Source organism: Drosophila mojavensis, unplaced genomic scaffold, assembly GCF_018153725.1.
Source record: "Drosophila mojavensis isolate 15081-1352.22 unplaced genomic scaffold, ASM1815372v1 contig_231, whole genome shotgun sequence".
Classification (NCBI taxonomy): Eukaryota; Metazoa; Arthropoda; class Insecta; order Diptera; family Drosophilidae; genus Drosophila; species Drosophila mojavensis.
The window spans coordinates 8,790,808-8,811,750 of NW_025318772.1; the positions used below are offsets into that span (position 1 = coordinate 8,790,808).

Sequence of the window (20,943 nt, forward strand, 5' to 3'; positions counted from 1 at the left end):
TCAAAATACACATACGAATTCCAATAAAATAAGAAGCAAAAAACTAAAGTCTATATGCATGCGTGTAAATTAGAATTATTCAAATATTTGTGTTGAGTGGCTGAATAAAATGATGAGCGCTCTTTTGATTATTTATGTATGTATGTGTATATATGTATGTACATACATATGTACACTTATGTATATGCAACTAGTCTTGCTTTTTTACTCTTCCATTCGTATTTAAAACAGCATAACTTTAAGTGGGCGCCATGTTTTATTCATGCTCACCAGACACGACTGATCAACAGGACAGACGAGTCCAGACTGATTGCTCTGGCCCTCTCATGACAATAACCACAACAAAGAGCGCGTTACTATTAACACTCTTGCTCTCAATCCACTCTCATTGCACGCTACTTGGTTAAGCCCAGCTGAATACACAACGGGATCTAAGGCGCGCTCTTCATTGCAGTTGTACTCATATGTATACATACATATACATGTATGTGTTTGTACTACGTCTTTTGTTATTTCATAAGGAGTAAAGTTATAGTTGTGTATGTATGTATGTTTGTCAATTTTAGTATTCTATAAACTATATTATTTTATTAAATAAAAGTGATCATCGATTGGTATTCGTATTAATACGAAGCGACAGCAGAAACAATGTAAATGTCAAACGAAAAATGTGATACATACATTCATAATAACGTGCACATATACATGTGTGTATGTATGTACATATATGGACGTGTATGTGTACATATGTATGTATATAAATGAGCAAACAACTTGTTCAATAACAAATGTCATTTCTCTTACTCTTTTTTTCTTTCTTGTTCTCTCTTGTGTTACCCTTTAATAATAGTCCATGCGGAAAACACGAGTATTCACCAATTCCGACAAAGAATTTTTGCTAGTTGTGTATATATATATATACATATATGCATGCATAAAAATATATGTGATATAAATATATATTCTATTGATCATTTCAATTTCATACAAATATATTTACTTATATATCTTTATGCATAACCACAATCTAACATTTGTACAGGGTATTTCAGAGTTCACCCTAAGACAGTGTTCTTTCACTTGCTCTACAGTTCGATTGTCTTGACCGTGTGCATGTTTGTATGTACATACATATGTATGTATTTAGCAAATAGTTTTTTGTCGATAAGCGTTGCCGCCGGGTCTGTTCCGCGTTCAGCGTGTGTACATTCAGTGATATTTGTTTGCTTTAACTTTGAAATTTATTTGTGAGCAAACATAAGCGGTTGATGGTGTAATAAAATAATAAAAATCCGTTTTGCCGAAATTAATCGGACATAGCCGACTTTGCGGCCGCCATAGACAGTAAGAATTAATAGTGCGCCAATAACGGTGTTTTGTTCATTTGTGCTCTCTTTGGCTCCGGTGTTTCTTACGTTCGTCATTGCGCTCTTTCGCGTGAGTATTTGAAGTCAGTTCGTCTTCAATCAGTCATTGAATTGCGTGAGTGTGAAAGAGTGCGCAAACATTTTCGTAATCTTTGTTTAATGAGTTAGACTGAAATGGATAGCGAAAGTGGTGAGTGAATTAATTGATAGGTGTTATTTAACAATTAGACTGAAGCATTTTACATTCAAATTCAAGTTGTAATCAATTTAGATGTCGATGATATTGTGGCGAGCAACGAGGGGCCAGAACTGAAAAGTTTTCGCAGCAATTATGGGGATGAGTCAAAGAATTCGAAGGTGTCGCGCGATCATGAGTCCAATTCGACACCTGTGCAGATGTTGCGCCGTGCCAGCGAGACTGTCACTCAGCACATACTGAGTGATCTGGAGCCCGAGACCCAACATCTGCTCGACGGAGCTCTGGCTGGGCAGGGAGATAATGCCCCAAAGCGACCGCAGGCTCCCCCTCGATCGTACATGACTAACAAGAGAAACCTTTCGAATAACATTGCTACAGGTGGGTGAGGTATACTTTAAGACCATCATTTATTATTATCCCTTTCCGAATTTGTTTATATTATGTGTCATATGTTAGTAATACACTGCTTATCCTATGTACTGGGTATTTCCTAGTCTCTTACGCCCCCATCTGCAACGATTCACAGCCAATGTTTTGCTCCCTTTTGGCTGTTACAGCTGCGCATTTGTGGAAAATAACTATTATTATTATTGTTAGATTGCATTTACATTTGCCTTCCCCTCGATTGTATTTTTGCTTTGATAATATTCGCATAATTTCCGTCAGAGCTCGCATTTAAATTAGCACGCAGAAGCCTATTTAAATATGCCCAGTTAATGTTTTTGGCCAACTGGGAAGCATTGTAACAACATTTTTAGTACGCGCAGTGAAAACTTTTCTGCAAATGGGAAATTCCAACTTCGTTGCATACTTTTAAGCTTGCGAGACAATTTTTCTGGTTGTGTACTTAAAGCAGCAACTGGAGCAGGTGAGCGAGTCGCAGGTGGGGTAGCACCTGACTGCTAAATACTTGTTTGTGGAGGGAGGAGTAAGAGTTAAAGAGAAATATTGCGATCATAGTTTTAGAAACTATGGAAGAGACGAGCTATACTATATACTAAATTATATAAAGTAGTCCATTTGTAGATTCTGTAGGAGTTCTCGGCTATCCACCTACCTGAATAGATGCTGTTATTTGATTCAATTGACTTTCCATCTCCAAAACTTTGTGTTTTTATAAGACGCTGATTCTTATGAGAAGAACTTTCATATTCAGAGAAATATAGTTAAAATAAAACACTTTATTTAAATAGGGCTCCTTAGCTCCCAGAAAATGATTCCCGTCTTCAACTGGCTAGGCTTATGCAATCTGAAATCTTTTTCAATTAAAGTAACATGAGTACATGCAATTTTTCCAGCTTAACTCACAGCCAATATACTCCTTCTCCACCCACTCGAACGAGCATAAAAAGTGATTTACTTTGCTTCGTGCAGTCAAACCGTTGATAAATGAAACTCAGCATCTCCGCGCGTCATTCATTCGCAGATGTATTTACATTTATGTAGATGCTTTTGCATGCGCATGCAGTAAATGCAAGTGCACAAACACACACACTCATACACATGTACATGTCTGCATGTGTGCATCTTTGCATGTTTGCATGTTTACATGCACACGCATAATAAATAGTTATAGTAACTATATCAGCGAGCCCCTTTGGTCTATCCATTGAATAGGTAACTGTTTCAGCACTCCGATGCCCGCCTCATTTCACTTGACACACAAACATACCTGTGCACACAGTAGTTCGTTTCACTTTGACTCATTTGCCCCGACGGGGCCAGAGTTCTTAGCCCGCAATGGGCTCTGACTGCATCTGTATCAAAGCAATCTGAGCTGTGTCTCGATTAAGAGGCCAAGCGGGTTCATTGTGCGAGTGTAAACGTTTACAATTACCTGGGAAATTGTTGGATATGGGGTATGATGACCAGACATTGCCCTCGAATACTAATATGCTTATTCTAGCTAGTTGAGCTACGTAAGTCAACCTCATTATATCTAGCTTTCAATATTTCCAATGAGTCGTCTGTTTGCATACTACGATCTGAGGAATTATAATAGCCACAGACCATAGACATTGCAAATACATATTCTTATATAACGTATGGAGTGGAAATATATTTCTTTTTCCCACATACTATTCGGTTTTCATAATATCGATAAATATTGATTTTTGCTATTGGCATTCTAAGCATAGCTTAAAGACCATAAAAACTGTAGCCCTAAATTTGATATGACCAACCTCCACCAGTAAAATTCTAAGAGCTATGAAGCTTTGCTTATTTATCGGTGTATATATTTACGTGTATTGAAAAGGTCTAGAGCAACTTTGTTCAGGGTATTTGCAAATCGCGCTTTTCCTGAACTCCTTTACTTTCCATATGACAGTTGTAGCTTAAGATTATTATTTTTTTTTTAATTTTTTTTTTTTTTAGTTTTACTTGCAATTTTTTTAATTTACTGAATGGTTAAAGCTACGTAAAGAAACATGATTTCAATCAGAGATAATGAATGGTTGTAGTGCACTTAAAGAAGTGATGAAAATTGAGTAGAGACAAGTAGTAAATTATAAACGTGTAAGATATATAACAGAGCAAAACCGACTTCATCATATAGTAAGAGCACGTACATAGTATGCAATTTTAATAGAGTTCACTTAACCTCAGTTCTGCTTCCAGTTCGTCTTTCATGTGTAACACTTGGTAAAAACATCTAGTTTTGTGTGACTGCTGTTTCTCCGAGTTCATTTGGTTGTTTATGAATAAAGTTTTGTAATAATTGAAATCAAAAAATTTTGTTCATCTAAGAAATTGGATGGGAAAGTTTCTGAAAATATTTCATTCATAGCCACTTTAGAGTTGTGGAAAATGAAGAAAGTTGAAATGGCAGCAGGAGCGAGAAAAAAACTAAAGTGAAGCACAGGTAAATGCTGACCAAATGGACATCAAAAGTAATAATCAGAGGCTAGGTAGGTGTACAAAGAAAAAGAGGACCATAAGAGCGAATATCTTTAAAGTTGCTGCCATAGGGAGAGCGAGAGAGCCTTAATGACTTTTGGCAACTTGCAAAACCCAAAAGTTCATAAAAATCTTTTTTTCCAACTCTGTGAAATATCGCAATTGCAGGCCACAAACTGAATTTGCCGTCTCACCTGCTCCATGCAGCCTGCTGTACATACTCCTTGCTATCTTCAGGTGACACCTTGTGCAATTTATGTTCAAATTTCAAGCAACAGAAAAGCTGGGCGTCACATTGAAAAAACTACTAAAAGTGTACGGGTGGGGAGTGCACGACCACAGATACCCTGGCAATTGAAAGAGACTTAATATTGCAAGCAGTGTATGTTCTTCTATAGAATCATACATAGACATTCACATTGCAGAAACTGTATCTGTTCTGTAATCCCTACCTAATAAGAGCAATAGACTAATAGAGCTCTGGTTCCAGTTGTTTGATCTTAATGAAACTGTCATGTGTGTGTATCCTGTTATCACATATGAATATATCCCACAAATATGTAACAATATGTAATATAAACTTTCGCAGCTCCAGTCTAATTGATATCCAAGTTAAGCAACCAATTTTCTATAGATTGATATTTATAGCTACTAAGTAAATGCGCAGAGATTTCCAGGAAATATTATAAGCTTTTGTTGCGTATAATAAAGAATCATATGTATTCTAATTTCAAGTCTCTAACTTTTACAGTTTTCGAGATCAAGAGAAATCAGTTTAACAGAAAGAGCGAGAGAGAAAGAGAGAGAGAGAGACATATATAAATATAATATAAATATCTCAGGATCGCTTGCGTTCTATCTCTTGACTATATAAGAAGGATGCATTCCTTCCAGCTGTTACAAACCTTCAGGCAAAACCAATACACCCCATTTAACCGTTTCGTAATGTGTGTAAAAAAAGTGAGAAAATGGCTCTGCCACAAAACTTGGCAACGCCTCACATTATTCATAAATGTTGAACGGAGTTGTGGAGCGAAACTAACCAAGCGCGAACAGTGGAAACATTTAAAATTAATTAAGCAATGTTAAATATTTGTTGCAGCTGAAACGTTGAATTCACATTGAATTTGTAAACACTTCATGGGGCACACACACACACACACACACACCTGGGTAGGGAGTCAGAGAGCAAGTTCAAGATGTGATCAATATTTGCTCTTGATTACGGCTAATTAATTGATAAGCAAACATCCAGTAAACATAATTTGCGAACTGTTTGTGGGTCACTGGGTGAGAAGCTACATTCTCTTAACTAATTACCCATTCGAGTCTGTGACTCACATGAATTATTATTATATACACGTTCAGCATGGAGAAACGAGCATACTGTATTGTAATACTATTTATACATTTACAAGCTAGATTGATTTAAAAAAGTACATAGACTCTAATTATCAATTCTGTCGGATATATTTTGTTCGCATAAAATAATTGTAATAATAATACATGAATAATTTGTTGGGATTAACTTCATAAAGCAATCAAATTTACATGATAATAAAACTTGGTGTTGGAATTGATTTTCCGTTTGAATGAATTTGATGTAGTGTGGATTTAGCATGCTTCTGTTAGTCTATAATTGATTTAGTTTGAGAATTTTCGGATTAAGATGACTTAAAAATATATATATATATTTTTTATTATTTTTCAATATTTTGATTTCTATTTATATCATTAATGTAATATGTAAAATGAATCATGTAAAATTCAGCTTTGCTGGCAATTTAGAGCAAATGTTATAAATAATTTCTTATACTAAAACTTATGGAGGCCATGCAGTCCATGGGCAATTTAGTAGAATGATCGAATAATACCTTCCGACAGGATTCAGGGTATCTGTTCGTCGTGCACACCCTTAGAGTACTTATTTGAATTTGATTGGCGTGCAAACAAAGTTTCAACTATTTATTATATCTGTTCCGTAGCGCATTAAAATTTCTTTACTACCGTGATCAGTTTTTTTGTTGTTGTATATTTAATCTAATATTTGCTTAATATATCTTAGAATCGCTCGTGCAGCGACTTTGTTTGCTGTTGTTTATTAATTGTTTTGTTTTTTATTTATAATTTTTTTTCCACAAATTAAAAGAGCGTAAAGTGAGAGCGTGAACTTGTCAGAGAGAGGGAGAGAGAGAGAGAGGAACAAAGAGAGAGAAATTCATTTATGTTTTTTATTAGCATAAGATATTGGAAAAACAAACGAGCAACGCAAATATTCTCCCAGATCTATATATGTTCTTGGGGGTTTCTGATTCGTTTTGCAGCTTTTGTCAGTTGAACGTCGCGACGCGTCGACTGTGGCGCATCTCATCTGAGATAAGCGAGATTTACTTTTGATTCATCTTTTATATGTATTTCATTTAATCTTTTCGTCTCGGTGCGGTAGGTCGTCTGAAAGCTGTTCGATTTACGCTAATGCTTTTGACTTAATATAATTGCAATTTGTGCTTTCCAGTGCTTAAATGAATTGTTGAATAACCCGGTATTTAGAATAACCCAATAAAATTGTGAAAATTAAGTGTTACGTAACGTTGTATATATAAAAGTCAATCATATATAACATCAACAACATCGACATATTGTTAAATAATTCACTTTTAGCTATATATTATAATGTTGAGGTTCTATGGAAATTGAATTTAAAATAATATGTACCATTTTTCATGCTTGGATTTTTCAAGTGAATCGTATATGATTCCTTTCTTAATATTAAGTATAGATTTCAACATATTTTACTACAATTTTCTGAAACACCCATAGATAGTTTTCACAGTTCCTAATAATTTTTTATGCAATACTTTTTCATTTATTATATTAACTGTTAATTACTGATTTGTTTCAATACGTAAATTCGATTGTAAATTGATAAAATATTTTCAGTACATTTATATTAAGTTTTTGCGACTTTTTTTTTGCGAATTTTCTATTTTCTTTATTTATATCCCTACTATTTTTCTTTTTTGCCTTACTACTACTATATCTGTTCTTTATCTATTCCACTCTGCGTTGCCATTCACTGCTTATTTAGTTTCACTATTCATCACCTTTACAAAGTGTGTGATCTGAGAAAAGTGTGTAATTGGTTGGAAGTCAATTGATTCAATATGTCAATACCTATTTAAAGTTTCAACTACTCTTCTTTTTTAGTTTAAGTAACTCAATCCAACTAAATGCAAATAGCTTAATATTTTTTTTTATATAAAATTGAGAAAATAATCTTAGTCGCTGAAAGTTTCTACAACCTAGTTTGTAGTTAATGAAATTTTAATTGCAATACTTTACATTAGCTTTATGTGAGATTCACTTTAACTTTTATATACTATATCTTGAAAGTTGTATTTTTCTTTTCTATCATAATTAAAACTATGTATTTTTCCTAAAACATCCACTTTTTATACTCATTCACGAAAGTGAATCAGTATATTGGTTTTGTGCAATGTCCGTCTTGCTGTCCGTCCGTCTGTCCGTCTGTCCGTCCGTCCGTCTGTCCGTCTGTCCGTATGAACGCAATCTATTTCGGCGCTATTGAAGCTAGAGACTTGAAATTTGGAACACATACTCGTGTATATCTCCGATTTATAAAGTGTTAAAATTTTCCCGATCCGCCCACTAGGGGCGTGGCAAATCGGAAAATGCATTTTCCGATATACCAGAAATCATGTTTGTTGAAGAGCTAGAAAGCTGAAATTTGGTATGTAGGTCCTCGTTGGCCACCCAAGATCACGAGCTATGGCGGATATATCTACGCCTATTGGGGGCGTGGCAAATCGGATAAAACTGTATCTCCTAAAGTTGTAAACCTAGAGAGCTGAAATTGCAAGTCAGCTAATGGTATGATTCTATAAAGTCTGAAGATAAATTACAAGTCTACGCCCATTGGGGGCGTGGCAAATCGGACCTGAAGATATAGTGATTTTTTAAATTCTCCTATATTTTGGACACTATTGATGGCAGAGACCTCAAATTTTGTATATATACTCGGACTGATCACCCAAGACCAAAAAGTTTTGTCGGATATATGTCCGCCCACAGGGGGCGTGGCAAACCGCAAAAGTTTATATCTCCTAAAGTATAATAGCTAGAAGCTTCAAATTTGGATAGTTGAGTTACTGGTAGCCTCCTCTATCGATTCCCCAAAAATAATTTTTACGCCTCTTTAGGGGCGTGGCATATCGTAAAATACCCTGTAATTTTCACATTTTTTGAGGGTAAGCATTCAAACTTTGCAGTTAGGGTACCGTTATCTCTTTCTAAAAACTGACCAAAAATGAGGTGTCTACGCCCAGTTGGGGCGTGGCAAATCGGAAAAACCTGTATATTCTACAGTATTAGAGCGAAACTTAACTACTAAATTGTTGATGGGATGTGAATGAGTATTCCGCAGTCGGTAACGCCCGACTGCAACGTTCTTACTTGTTTTTTTTAAATCTAGCTCTACAACAATATAATATAGTTATACTATTCAATTTCTTTTTTAAGATTTTAACTACAATTAAAATTTTATTAATTGCAATTGAAAACCCTAATCTCAGTTAAAAAGATTGCACTTATGCAATGCCTTTTTAGTACCTTTTTAGTCTATTCAAGGTTATCTTGCTTCTACTAAGATTTTCAAGGAATATAATAAGATAAGTCATATCAGCTCATTTGCATTTTATATTCTTATTTCTGGGCTACGGCTTAAGTTCACTTAGGGTATATCAAATTCTTCTTCGATATTCGCTGCCCTTCTACTATTCTTTATTCTTCGCATCAATTGATCAGTCGGAGCAACCAATCTCAGCTGTTTTCATTTCCACTTTGCAGCAAGTTAATTGATCTCTTGTCATTATCAGTTAGATCTAATTGAAATGTGTTTGGTTTTATATAAAACTGCGAATGTTAATTGACAGCCTTGGTGATCATTTAGAAGTTTTCGCTAGTCGCGTGACAGGTTAATCCAAAACTGGCACGTGATCCACGTTAAGGAATGCTCCCAGCTCGACATCAAAAATATTTGCAATCAATTAACAAGTCGTCGCTGCTCGGTGACAACCTGCAAATGGATTGATTTGTCGAAATATATGTAAATACGATGATTGGGAGCGATCGAATGTTAAACCGGTTAGCGAGAAAATCAAATTAAGTGCTAATTGCCTCGAATTTGCTCGCTAACTAAACTGAATCCAGTTTTATTTCTTTCCCGAAGAGAGAGCCCAGCCGAAATCTGGAAATATTTCTAATTAGCTGACATCTTGCAAAGAAGTTTGTTGTCAGCAACAAATATGCCAATTTGGTGGCGTGTTGACATCGCCAGGTCGGAAGGCAGCGATAGGAGCACTTTAACCCAACTCAGCCCGGGACAACTATGGCTAGACTTTTGAATACCCCTTTCGAATGTGGGTAAATACAAATGATTTGTAAAAGAAGTGGATGAAGCCATCCAGTTGATATGTTCTCGAATGAAATTAAGTCGATTCCAACATTTTAATATTCCCATCTTTCCGTCCTTCAGACTATGCGGCAAAGTCGGAAACTATACAAGCTCTAGACCTCCCATTTTAAATGTATATTTGTATATACTCTATATAGAGAAAGCTGGCATTTAATTACAATATCTGAGAACATTTTCCTGCAATTGATAAATATAGATATTTATACCCTGAACCCATTGAAAATGGGAAATAAGGGTATAATGGTTTTGTTGAAATGTATGTAACAGGCAGAAGGAGGCGTGGCAGACCCCACAAAGTATATATATTCTTGATCAGGGCGACGAGCTGAGTCGATTTGGCCCTGTCCGTCTGTCTGTCTGTCCGTCTGTCCGTCTGTCCGTATGTTTGAACGCGTCGATTTCCGAAGATATAAGAGCTAGAGACTTCAAATTTTTTTTAAAATGTCCGTAATTACAGCGCGCATATCAAGTTTATCATTAAAAATCGATAACTCATCCCGATCTTTTTTTATCGATAAAAAACCTTATCGAATACCAGGTATAAAATTATATCTTCTACACCTTTATAGCTAGAGTCTCCATTTTTTAAATGTATTTTTATATGCAATTTATACAATTTCGGTTTTTGTTAAAATTTACCCCCCACCCCTAGATTCACCCCCTCACCCTCACTTTTGTAAAAAACGTATTTCAAATACTAGAGACTTGTGCTTTGGCAAATACATGCATATCCATGTTATAATCATAATCTGAAAGTTTCATGAAGTTCGTACGTTTACAAAAAAAGTTATTAAACAATTAATTTCTCATAGTAAGCGATCACTGCCGCCCATGCGTGTTTATGCTTGTGTGTGTGTGTGTGTGTGTGTATGCCTGTGTGTGCGTGCATGTGTGTGTGAGTGTGTGTGTGTGTGTGTGTGCGTGTTTCTTGTGTAAGCTGAAAGACGCGAAAAATGATTGAAATAGCTATTACTCCAAGGGTTCAGGGGATCTCGTAGTCGAGCAGTCTCGACTAGAGCTTTCTTACTTGTTTTAGTTGATTTTTAAAGCGTATAAGGCCATTACGAAAATTATTCGTTATTTCAAATGTTAGAGTCTTGAGCTAAGATAGACACAAGCAGATAGATTTAATATTCATGCTCTTAAAAATTCATTAAAATCCCACATCTAGAGCCAGAGTTCAAACAGTCTGTTTTGTATAGGAGCAGAGCCAGTTGTCATCTCATATTCCATATGAGCTCATGTATGTGTTATACAACAATCTTATTATAATATCTACAATTGCGGCATCTGTGCTTGGTATCTCCTAGTCGACCAGAACTTTCTTAACTGTTCTGTCAAGCTTCACTTTTACTGCTGCTGCTGCTGCTCGTGCTGCCATCGCAGCTGAGCGCAATCAGCGTCTGTCAATCGCTGTTGCAATCTTCAGAGTTGGCTGTCATCGCAGCAACGTCTTGAGGTATTCCGCTGCTGCACCGTTGTTGAATTTTACAATTCCAACGTGAGAGAGCACGGTGCGGGCGTTGCAGATGTCGTCTTGCTGTCGTCTGCTCCTCCTCCTCCTTCTCCTCCTCCTCCTCCTCCGCGCTCTTTACTTATGCATGAGCTAAACAGATGAATGCAAAATGCAACATTCTGGCACTTATAACCAATTTGCTGTGTTGCAGGTTAGACAGGCAACAGGAAAGTAGAAGAACAATGGGAGAAACACGGAAGAGTGTTTTGTTAAAGAGTGAATGACTAGCAGATACCCTGTAATCTATGTCGAACTGTTGTTGAAAGTATCTTAGATGTGATTCCTTGTATATGATTCAATGGGATATTGAAATTGGATAAGGGATGATGGAAAAGCAATGTGATAAAAGGGCAAATGTAAATACAGCTCTAGTTCGATATATTGGGAATGGGTAAAGAAAATCGAAATAGACAATCCATATAAAAAAAAGATTAAATATTTTAAATATGCTAGAAAAGCAGAAGTTTGTTATAGATTTCATGGAACATGGAAACTGAGAAGTGAGAATAGGGAGTTGGGGAAGTATGGAATAGATGCTGATATTTTAGAAGATTAATATTTTCAACATGTGTTGAATTCATGACACGCTCATTCCATATCTAAAGAAGCCAATTTACTAATGAGCGAGCCACTTTCTATAGGCAATTCCCGGGAAATGGTTTCACATTCCTTCCGATAACTAGACATAACTTCCACAGTGCTATCGACTTTAATCAGCCTCAGCGCTTAATTATGATTGATCTAACCTCATCCATGTCCCTCGCAAACTCTGTACACAAAACTAGCATACCCTGCTGGTGCAGTTACTTTTCCTGGTATGCCTGGTTTATCACTTACCACTTACCACTTACAGCTCTCCCAATGGGATCAACACATTTGAGTATTTAACATGTTTATGCCCGCTTTCGCTACTTACAGTCAGGCGCGGCAAGCAGCAGCCAAGCAAGATGACACAATGCGACGATGCGAAGAGTGCGGCTGACGGTCCCGCTCAGCCATCACATACTAAATTAGACATACACAATTTCTCCGAGGAGGACCAGGACAATAATGGCCCGTCTGAAATCGTTGGCGTCCGCGATGGAGCCGAGACGCAGCCACAAAATGCAGCAACAATAATTTTAACGCCGACATCATTAAATTTAACAAACCCGCCGCCGAATGCAGCACACAACAATGGCCGGCCGAATGCAGCAGACACTGACACCAATGGACGGGGTTATTCAGCGCACGGCGAGCACTACAAAGGGCCCAAGTGGTAAGTGGAAAAGGCTCCATTGGGGCGGCAGCTGTAGCTGGGGCAGAAGCGGGGGCAGGAGCAGGGGTTGCTGCTGGCGCTGATGGGGCCTAAGCACATTTTTGGACTCAGTTCCTTGGGCCTTTCTCTCTCCCTCTCTCGCTCTCGCTCTCTTTGTGTATGTGTGCGCTTTTGCTTAACTCTTTTGAATGCACTTCCGGCACAGACAAGCAGACAAACATACATACATAAATACCGTTAGACATACATGCATGCACACTGGCAATGCACGCGTTTTTCGCATATCCCTTATATACCCTAGAGCCCTTTGAGTGCGCTAAAGAGGTATGCTTGAGTTTAGCAATTGCAGCAGAAGAGGTCAGCGAGCCTAGCAGGTATAATATATATAGACTTGATAAGCTGAGTTGATGTAGCCTTGCTAATTGATTCGTAGATTTTCCTAAATTAGACTGTCCTCCATTAGAATGTCCTTCATTGGTCCGTCTTACATAAGTTCGCTCTTAATTCGACCTTCAGCTCTTCATTAGTCTGTCCTTTATTCATCCGTTCTTCATTGGTCCGTCCTTTACTTATCCGACCTTATTTATTCCGTCATTCATTCATGCATTTCTGTTCTGTCTATATTTAGAGGTACGACTATCTCGGGAGCTATACAAACAACATACTTGAAACTTGAAATATGTATCCTAGAATATCATATAACATCATATTATAATACCTTGTTTCTTATGCATATCTTGAACGCCATAAAGGCTATTGCTACCAATTTTGGAAGAAGGTATCCTAACATCCTAACAGGAATATGAGTTATAAAATAACTCATTCCAAATGACAGACGCTCAGGCTTAAAGCACATACAAATTTGGCTGTCATAGTCATGCACTGAGCATTTCGTTTAAATGGGATATCTGGAACCAGAGTTCAATTAAACCATTTGTCATAGTAGAGAACGGAGGGAAAAAGAGCCTCATCAGTATGTGTATCTTATGTTTGTTTAAGTGTGTGTGTGTGTGTGTGCATAGCATATGCCTTGATGACGGTGTTCGGGTATCTGCTAGTCGTGTACACCCAACGCATTCACTCCTACTTGTTGTTGAGCTTGTTGCTTATTGTTGTCATACATTACATTTTGCTTTGTGTTTATTTTATGTGCTGCAAATGTTGCACTGTCAGTGTCTGCTATATTGTCAAAAAGTGTTTCCGTTGCCTCGTCTGGGTTAGGACTCTGCTCCTGCTTCAACTTCTTCGTGTGTTTTTTCTGTTTTTGGGGGCTTGGTGTTAAGCTTTTATGCGCAGCGTTGATGTGCCTAGTTTTTGGGCTTAGAGGCAGCATTGAATTGAGTGGCGATATTATTAAAGTCGACTAGAGAACATCAGAGAGATTGTGTAAGGTGTGTGAGGTGAAGCTCCGTGGCACAGCGGCTACTTTGACAAATTGATGAGCAAGGCCAGAAAGCTGTATGCATTATTGATGGTCTGCAGACAAAGGGGTAATTAATTAAGATGAATAGATGATGAATATTGGGCTATGCTGACCTTCATAAATATGGGCAGACCTATTTCAAAGAACATGCCCGCACGCAGTTTGACAGGCCGTTTCAGGGACTCCATGTAGCAGTTGAGGATTTTTCGCGTAGTCACCGAATAGTCCAGCCAATTGGTGTTAAATACGCTGTTTGTCAGCTGATTAGCCGAGACGGTCAATTCGTTGCCATAGTAGCAGGGCAGAAAGATTTGCACAATCATCACGCCCACAAACTGTAGAGTCGTCGCTAAGCCGCCTGTGTTCGACTTGCCCATTTGCACCACACGATAGAGGCTGAAGCAAATGATTAAAGCGCTCAGTACCACCTGCGAGACGACGTAGGGCGAGACCAGGATCTCACATTGCTTTGTTAGACTGCGAACGCGCTTGTGCAGCTGAAAGAGGTGTCGCAACTCTGGAATAGCCTTCACCTCGGGCGCTTCCCTCAGCGCCAGCAGACGTCGATTCATGAGCCGATAGAGCAGAGCTATGTGAAACATGAAGTAACAGCCCATCGTATCCAGCAGGCAGTTGGAGAGGCAGGACAAGCTCATGGCCAGCACATTGTAGCCCCAGGCGTAATAGTAAAGCTGCGGATTCTGCCACTCGAAGGGCACGTAATAGGTGAAGGGCAGCTCGTACGACTCCTGGTAGAGTACGCTCAAGTAGCCAGTCAAGGCAACTGCTACGGTGCCTGCGATGTAGGTGTAGAAGATGCGCTGAAACGATTTCTGCTCGCGCTTCCAGAACACGAATTCTTCACTTCTCAGCAATTTGTAGATTTCATGCCGTTCCAGCTCATCTATGAAGGCAAAGGCCTCTTGGCGTCTGTGCCAGATGTTGAAAATTTTGATGAGCATTACGAACACCGTCAGCGCCATGTATAGAACATTGCCAGCCTGTGTCACGTCCTCAGATCTAATCACTTCAATCCACATCAGCGCTGTGCAAGTGCAGCTCAGTGGTAGATGCAGAATAAATGGATAGATTTTCCTCACTATCTGGCATCCATTGTCCTCATTTGGCCACTTCCAGAGGCCAAACCAACGGCTAACTGTAACTATCTTCCGTATGGCCAGTATGCGGTCCATAGTATCTGACATTTTCCCTAAAACTCTTAGCAGTCAATGCCTAGTTAGCAGCTAGAAATTAGCTGCTTTTATAGACTTTGCGGCTTCGGTTAAACATCATGAAAATTTTATAAATGCCTCTCAAATACAACTTGTATATTCAAAACTTCAGATGCCATACTGTCTCTTTCTCTCTCTCTCTCTTTCTCGCCCTACTCCGCCTTCCTCCATGTCAACCCTCTTTCAGTTACAGTGATTTCATCGAGCTTACTTTAGTTCTCAGCTGAACTGTTATACTTGTTCTAGATTGAATCTAAATCACATTAATTGCAATGATTAATGTGAGTTTTCGTTCAAAATGAACTAGTTTCGTTCATCAAGAGCTGCCAGCCCTGCTCGCATTTCTAATTGCTCGTCATATTTACGTATTTAAAACCAAGTTCCAATTACAATAATTAGCTCGTTGACATATTAAATAACCCTAATTGTTATTAATCGTTTATTGACTGAGTCACGCGATTTCTCACTGATAATATTTTCAAATACCATTCAGTGCTGGGATAACTCTGGCCTTAACAATATATGGCTCGGCATGAGCACACCGGAGTCTCAAATTAACTGTTTCTTGTAAGAAATTTGATATTTGGAAAGTCTTTATCAAGTGTTTTAAGCTTGATATGCTTGATATATGGAATAGATTATCATCTCAATATCTATTCTTCTATTCCCATCCGCTCTTTATACTTTTATATAAAATTTATGTTATAAATATATGTCATAAATATATCTAAGTTCCAGAATTGCATATATGTAAAACTTTATCAAAGCAAAATTAAATTTTGTCATCATCCTGCCATATATAAATTTTGATTTGATAAGTTTCGTGTAGTCCTCAGCCGTAATAATAATCATAATATCATAATCAGGGATGAACAGGGGCATAAACAGACATATTCCTGAACTAAAGGGAGTATAGAGCTTTAGTATTTCACTATTCATCATTCTGATTATTTATCAGAACACATACCTTCTTTTACCTTCTAAAGATTTGACAGATATTTACAGATGAAATACTCCATAAAAACTAGAATACAGACAGTAGACAAAGCTTGTTATACTCATTCACGAAAGTGAATCAGTATATTGGTTTTGTGCAATGTCCGTCTTGCTGTCCGTCCGTCTGTCCGTCTGTCCGTTCGTCAGTCTGTCCGTCTGTCCGTCCGTCCGTCTGTCCGTCTGTCCGTATGAACGCAATCTATTTCGACGCTATTGAAGCTAGAGACTTGAAATTTGGAACACATACTCGTGTATATCTCCGATTTATAAAGTGTTAAAATTTTCCCGATCCGCCCACTAGGGGCGTGGCAAATTGGAAAATGCATTTTCCGATATACCAGAAATCATGTTAGTTAAAGAGCTAGAAAGCTGAAATTTGGAATATAGATCCGCATCGACCACCCAAGATCACGAGCTATGGCGGATATATCTCCGCCCATTGGGGGTGTGGCAAATCGGATAAAACTGTATCTCCTAAAGTTGTAAACCTAGGATGCTGAAACTTTGCACGTCAGCTAATGCTAATGAAAATTATAAGCCTAGGCCCATTAGGGGCGTGGCAAATCGGACCTGAAGATATAGTGATTTTTTATATTCTGCTTTATTTTGGACACTATTGATGCCAGAGACCTCAAATTTTGTATGTATACTCGGGTTAATCACCCAAGACCATAAAGTTTTGTCGGATATATTTCCGCCCACAGGGGGCGTGGCAAACCGCAAAAGTTTATATCTCCTAAAGTATAATAGCTACTAGCTTTAAATTTGGATAGTTGAGTTACTGGTAGCCTCCTCTATCGATGCCTCAAAAAATAATTTTTACGCCTCTTTAGGGGCGTGGCATATCGAAAAATACCCTGTAATTTTCACATTTTTTGAGCGTAAGAATTCAAAATTTGCATTTAGGTTACCGGTTTCTCGTTCTAAGAACTGGCTAAAAATGAGGAGCCTACGCCCAGTAGGGGCGTGGCAAATCGAAAAAACCTGTATATTCTATAGTATTAGAGCGAAACTTAACTAATAAATTGTTGATGGGATGTGAATGAGTATTCCGCAGTCGGTAACGCCCGACTGCAACGTTCTTACTTGTTTTTTAATTGCATTTTATTTGTTATATTATATAATCAGATTGCAGAATTCACAAAGTAATTAAGTTTTCTTCGAAGCATTGAGGAGTAGGGCAAAAAAGCTGTAAGCATTGTTCATGGTCTGCAAAGGAAAATGGAATATATTTCTATTAGGAATACTTAATAGTGAATATGGAATATCTGATGACAACCTTAACGAAAATGGGCAATCCAACCTCGAAGAAATAGCCAGCCCTAATCTTGGTAGGTTTCTTGAGGTGCTCCATGTAGGCGATGAGCAGCTGCCGGCTGCGCTTGTCGCACTGCGGCCAGTTGGTGTTGTAGACGTCGTTGGTCAGCTGATGGGCATAGACGGTGACCTCGTTGCCGAAGTAGCAGGGCAGGAATATCTCGAGCACCATGACACTGAGGAACTGCAGCATCGATATGAACTGGCCCGGATTGGCGCGGATGCCCACGTGCTGCAGGCGATAGCCGCTGAAGCAGATGATGAAGGCGCTCAGCACGATTTGGGAGAGAACGTAGGGCGAGACTAAAGTCTCGATCTGGAAAGTTAAGCTGAAGGAAAACAGAGATTAAGTATACGACACCTCCTACTCAACTCAATTTACTTGCGTAGGCGATTGTGCAGCTTGAAAATGATGACCAATTTCTTTTTGAATTCCGTTTCACTACCGATGTACTCCAGTCCCCTCACTCGGTAACCCAGCAGGCGATAGAGCAGGGATAGGTGAAAGAGAAAATAGCATCCGAGTGCATCGAGGCAAACATTCGAGACACTCGTCACAGTCATCCCAATCAGGCTGTAGCCGTAGGCATAGTAGTATCTGCGCTCATTGCGATACTCGAAGGGCACAAAGTAATCAAAGGGTAGCTCGTAGTCGTGCAGAAACAGAACGCCAATGCAGCTGCTGTAGACCACGCCCAGACTCGCGAGCAGAAACAAATAGAAATAGCATTTGAAGAGCCTTTGCTGCTGCTGCCAATAGCTGTGCTCCTGCTCCGACTGCAGCTCGTAGTCGCTTGAGTGCTTCATGTGGCCCATTATCCGCCGGGCAGCTGTGCTCCGATACCAGATGTTCAAAATTTTCACAACCAGCGCGATTTCTGTCAGCGACATGTAGAGCACTTGGCCGGCCTGTTCCAGGTTGTTGGACACAAACGCCTCCAGCCACATGAGTCCAATGAAAGTGAATGTGATTGGCACGTGTAGCACATAACGATAGTTGACTTTTAGGAATACCTGCAACGGGGGCTCTTCTCTGGATGTCGACAGCGGCCAGAGTCCTCCAAGGCGCATTATCCTCAATACCCAGTTAATGGCGTCTGTGCGCTCTGTTTGCGTAGTCATTTCTAGTCGAGACGGTGCTGAGCCGAAGGCTTTTTATACCCACACAAAGGAAACAATTAAAAGCAATTTGTCTATTATAAATTCGGCAGCTGACACGAAAAGGGGTTTTAGGTGAGCCAGGGGGAATACAGAGGAATATAAGAGCTAAGATTATATGGGGAGTTTATGACCCTGATATACTCTAGAGTTTATTTATAGTTTTCGCTTGAAATCATATAGGGTTCTTCTATACAAACAGACTGTATATATGCCATATCAGATATAAATATTTGATATATAGAATGTAGTAGAATCAGCAGAGCTCGGCGAGATCAATATCAGTATCAAATTATTATTAATCTGGAATGAGATATCGAAGAAAAATATTTAACCAATACTGCGTTTAACATATCACAATATGTATACAAAGTTAAAAATGTAATGTTTAGATAGTTCTCAAGATTAGCGTACAATCAATGATTAACCGAAAAAGACAATATCGAATTATTTTTATCATCTTAATGTTGCATATATACATATGTTCTATGATGTCTTGTACACCTTCTACTACTATTACATACAATCACTCAAAACCAATATACGCTTCGTATAGATCCCAGGGTATCATTATAAATATAGTATATGAGCTATAAACATTACCTCTACTCCATTTACAACTCTCTCATATAGGTGGCGGCATTTAGTCTTACACTGGAGTCTCGTCTCGGAACATGTCGCACTGTTCGCCATTTTCCTGGGCCTCTGGACATTGGCCATGGCAATACTGCCCAGCTATGCGGCGCCAAGTACGACCATCATGCGCATCATATTACTGTTTGTGGGTGCACAAATAACTGGCATACTGGTGACCTTCATTCATCTGCCCGACATGCTGGGCATGCTCTTCTTCGGGGTACTCTACACCAATGTGGGCTTTGCCAACTTCGAGGGCTACGAACGCTTCGAATTGTTTTTAAGGTAAGTGTGGGAGGGACTAAAATGGTAAGGTATAACAGTTTTGTATAACAGTTATGCTTTTGAGATTCTTAAGGTAAATAAAAATGCATAAATCCCAGCTTCGATAACAATAATCGATAGATAAACATCAGCCTTTGTTATAAGCTCAGTTTTCAAATTTTTGCACATGCATGTATAACAGTTTTGTAACGCTTTCTAATAGAGTGCCATAAAATAGAAAAAAAACGTAAGCTTTATTTGCGGGCGTTAATGTGTAAAGGATATTAACTGCTTTTGCTTTCAAATGCTGTTATACGCGTGTATAATAGTTTCATCAAATGCATAACCAACAATAGTGAATCCCTTTATCAGCTCTGTAGTAAAGTGTTCTTTGTGCTCTTTTATTGCAGAGAATTAGCTTTGATAAATATTATGCTGTTGGCTGGCCTGGGGCTGGATGCTGGCGCTTTTCGTCGATTGTGGCTAATGATACTGCGACTGACGTTACTGCCAACAATAGCTGAGGTGGCCATAATAGCCGTGCTGGCCTACTTCACACTCTCCATGCCCTGGCTGTGGGGCCTAGCCCTGGGGTAAGTACAACATGAACAGACAAACTGAACTGAAGATGACAGACAAATATATTTGTACATATGTATATATGTATTTATGTGGGTTGTTTATCTTCTAGGCTGGTCATCACGGCCGTCTCGCCGAATGTGGTTGTCACAGTCATGCTGAAGCTGAAGGAGGATCGATTGGGCCTGAACAGCGGCATTCACACACTCATCTATGCAATGACCACGTGCAACGATGTCGTGGCCATTTTCCTGTTCGGCGCCGTTATCAGCATGATATTCTCAACAAGTACGTGACAGCCGAATATGAACTGTCTGTATGCCTGCCCCTGGCAAGGGGTACTCACATGCTTGCTTGTTTGCCTGCTTACAGACCCGCTGCTGCAGAAACTATTGCAAGGACCCATTGGTATTGGAATTGGACTTGTTTTCGGCTATCTATATGGCATGCTGTTACACTATTTGCCATCGCGAAATGCGGTAAGCATGGCAGCCACTGAATGTCTATATGCACGAGGGGTGCTTATACCGTTTATGGCCTAGTATAAAAAATCCGAAGGAATTTTGATGAACTACTGTTTGGATACTACTAAAATTGTCAGAGAGT

At 38.7% G+C, this 20,943-nt stretch overlaps 3 protein-coding genes across 6 annotated transcripts in view; 1 reads left to right on the forward strand and 2 right to left on the reverse strand.

Annotated features, from left to right (window-relative positions):
* The first annotated feature begins 1,262 nt into the window (after positions 1 to 1,262).
* Positions 1,263 to 20,943, forward strand: part of LOC6575385 (sodium/hydrogen exchanger 9B1) — a 31,133-nt gene continuing 11,452 nt past the window's right edge. The window contains exons 1-7 of one of the 4 annotated variants that reach the window (XM_015167970.3): positions 1,263 to 1,557; positions 1,624 to 1,944; positions 12,393 to 12,732; positions 19,492 to 19,779; positions 20,169 to 20,351; positions 20,450 to 20,625; positions 20,710 to 20,816. In XM_015167970.3, the coding sequence (XP_015023456.1) occupies positions 1,542 to 1,557; positions 1,624 to 1,944; positions 12,393 to 12,732; positions 19,492 to 19,779; positions 20,169 to 20,351; positions 20,450 to 20,625; positions 20,710 to 20,816 (1,431 nt within the window). In that variant the 5' untranslated portion in view covers positions 1,263 to 1,541. The other 3 variants (XM_002001361.4, XM_015167971.3, XM_015167969.3) reach the window with 3 other exon arrangements.
* On the reverse strand, positions 14,155 to 15,360 carry LOC6575386 (odorant receptor 94b). Its single transcript, XM_002001362.3, has 2 exons — positions 14,269 to 15,360; positions 14,155 to 14,208 (listed from the first exon to the last, which is right to left on the reverse strand). Exons 1-2 carry the CDS (start codon positions 15,358 to 15,360, stop codon positions 14,155 to 14,157), a joined length of 1,146 nt encoding a protein of 381 aa, XP_002001398.2.
* Positions 17,621 to 18,975, reverse strand: LOC6575387 (odorant receptor 94a). Its single transcript, XM_032733782.2, has 2 exons — positions 18,083 to 18,975; positions 17,621 to 18,029 (listed from the first exon to the last, which is right to left on the reverse strand). Exons 1-2 carry the CDS (start codon positions 18,820 to 18,822, stop codon positions 17,621 to 17,623), a joined length of 1,149 nt encoding a protein of 382 aa, XP_032589673.2. The 5' UTR covers positions 18,823 to 18,975.

Bases quoted from the DNA above. Each gene is read 5' to 3' on its own strand.
- LOC6575386 (XM_002001362.3), bottom strand. From the start codon at position 15,360: ATGTCAGATACTATGGACCGCATACTGGCCATACGGAAGATAGTTACA. The intron at 14,209-14,268 runs GTCAGCATAGCC...CTTTGTCTGCAG, and splicing joins GTCTGCCCATATTTATGAAG to ACCATCAATAATGCATACAG.
- LOC6575387 (XM_032733782.2), bottom strand. From the start codon at position 18,822: ATGACTACGCAAACAGAGCGCACAGACGCCATTAACTGGGTATTGAGG. The intron at 18,030-18,082 runs GTAAATTGAGTT...GTTTTCCTTCAG, and splicing joins CTGCACAATCGCCTACGCAA to CTTAACTTTCCAGATCGAGA.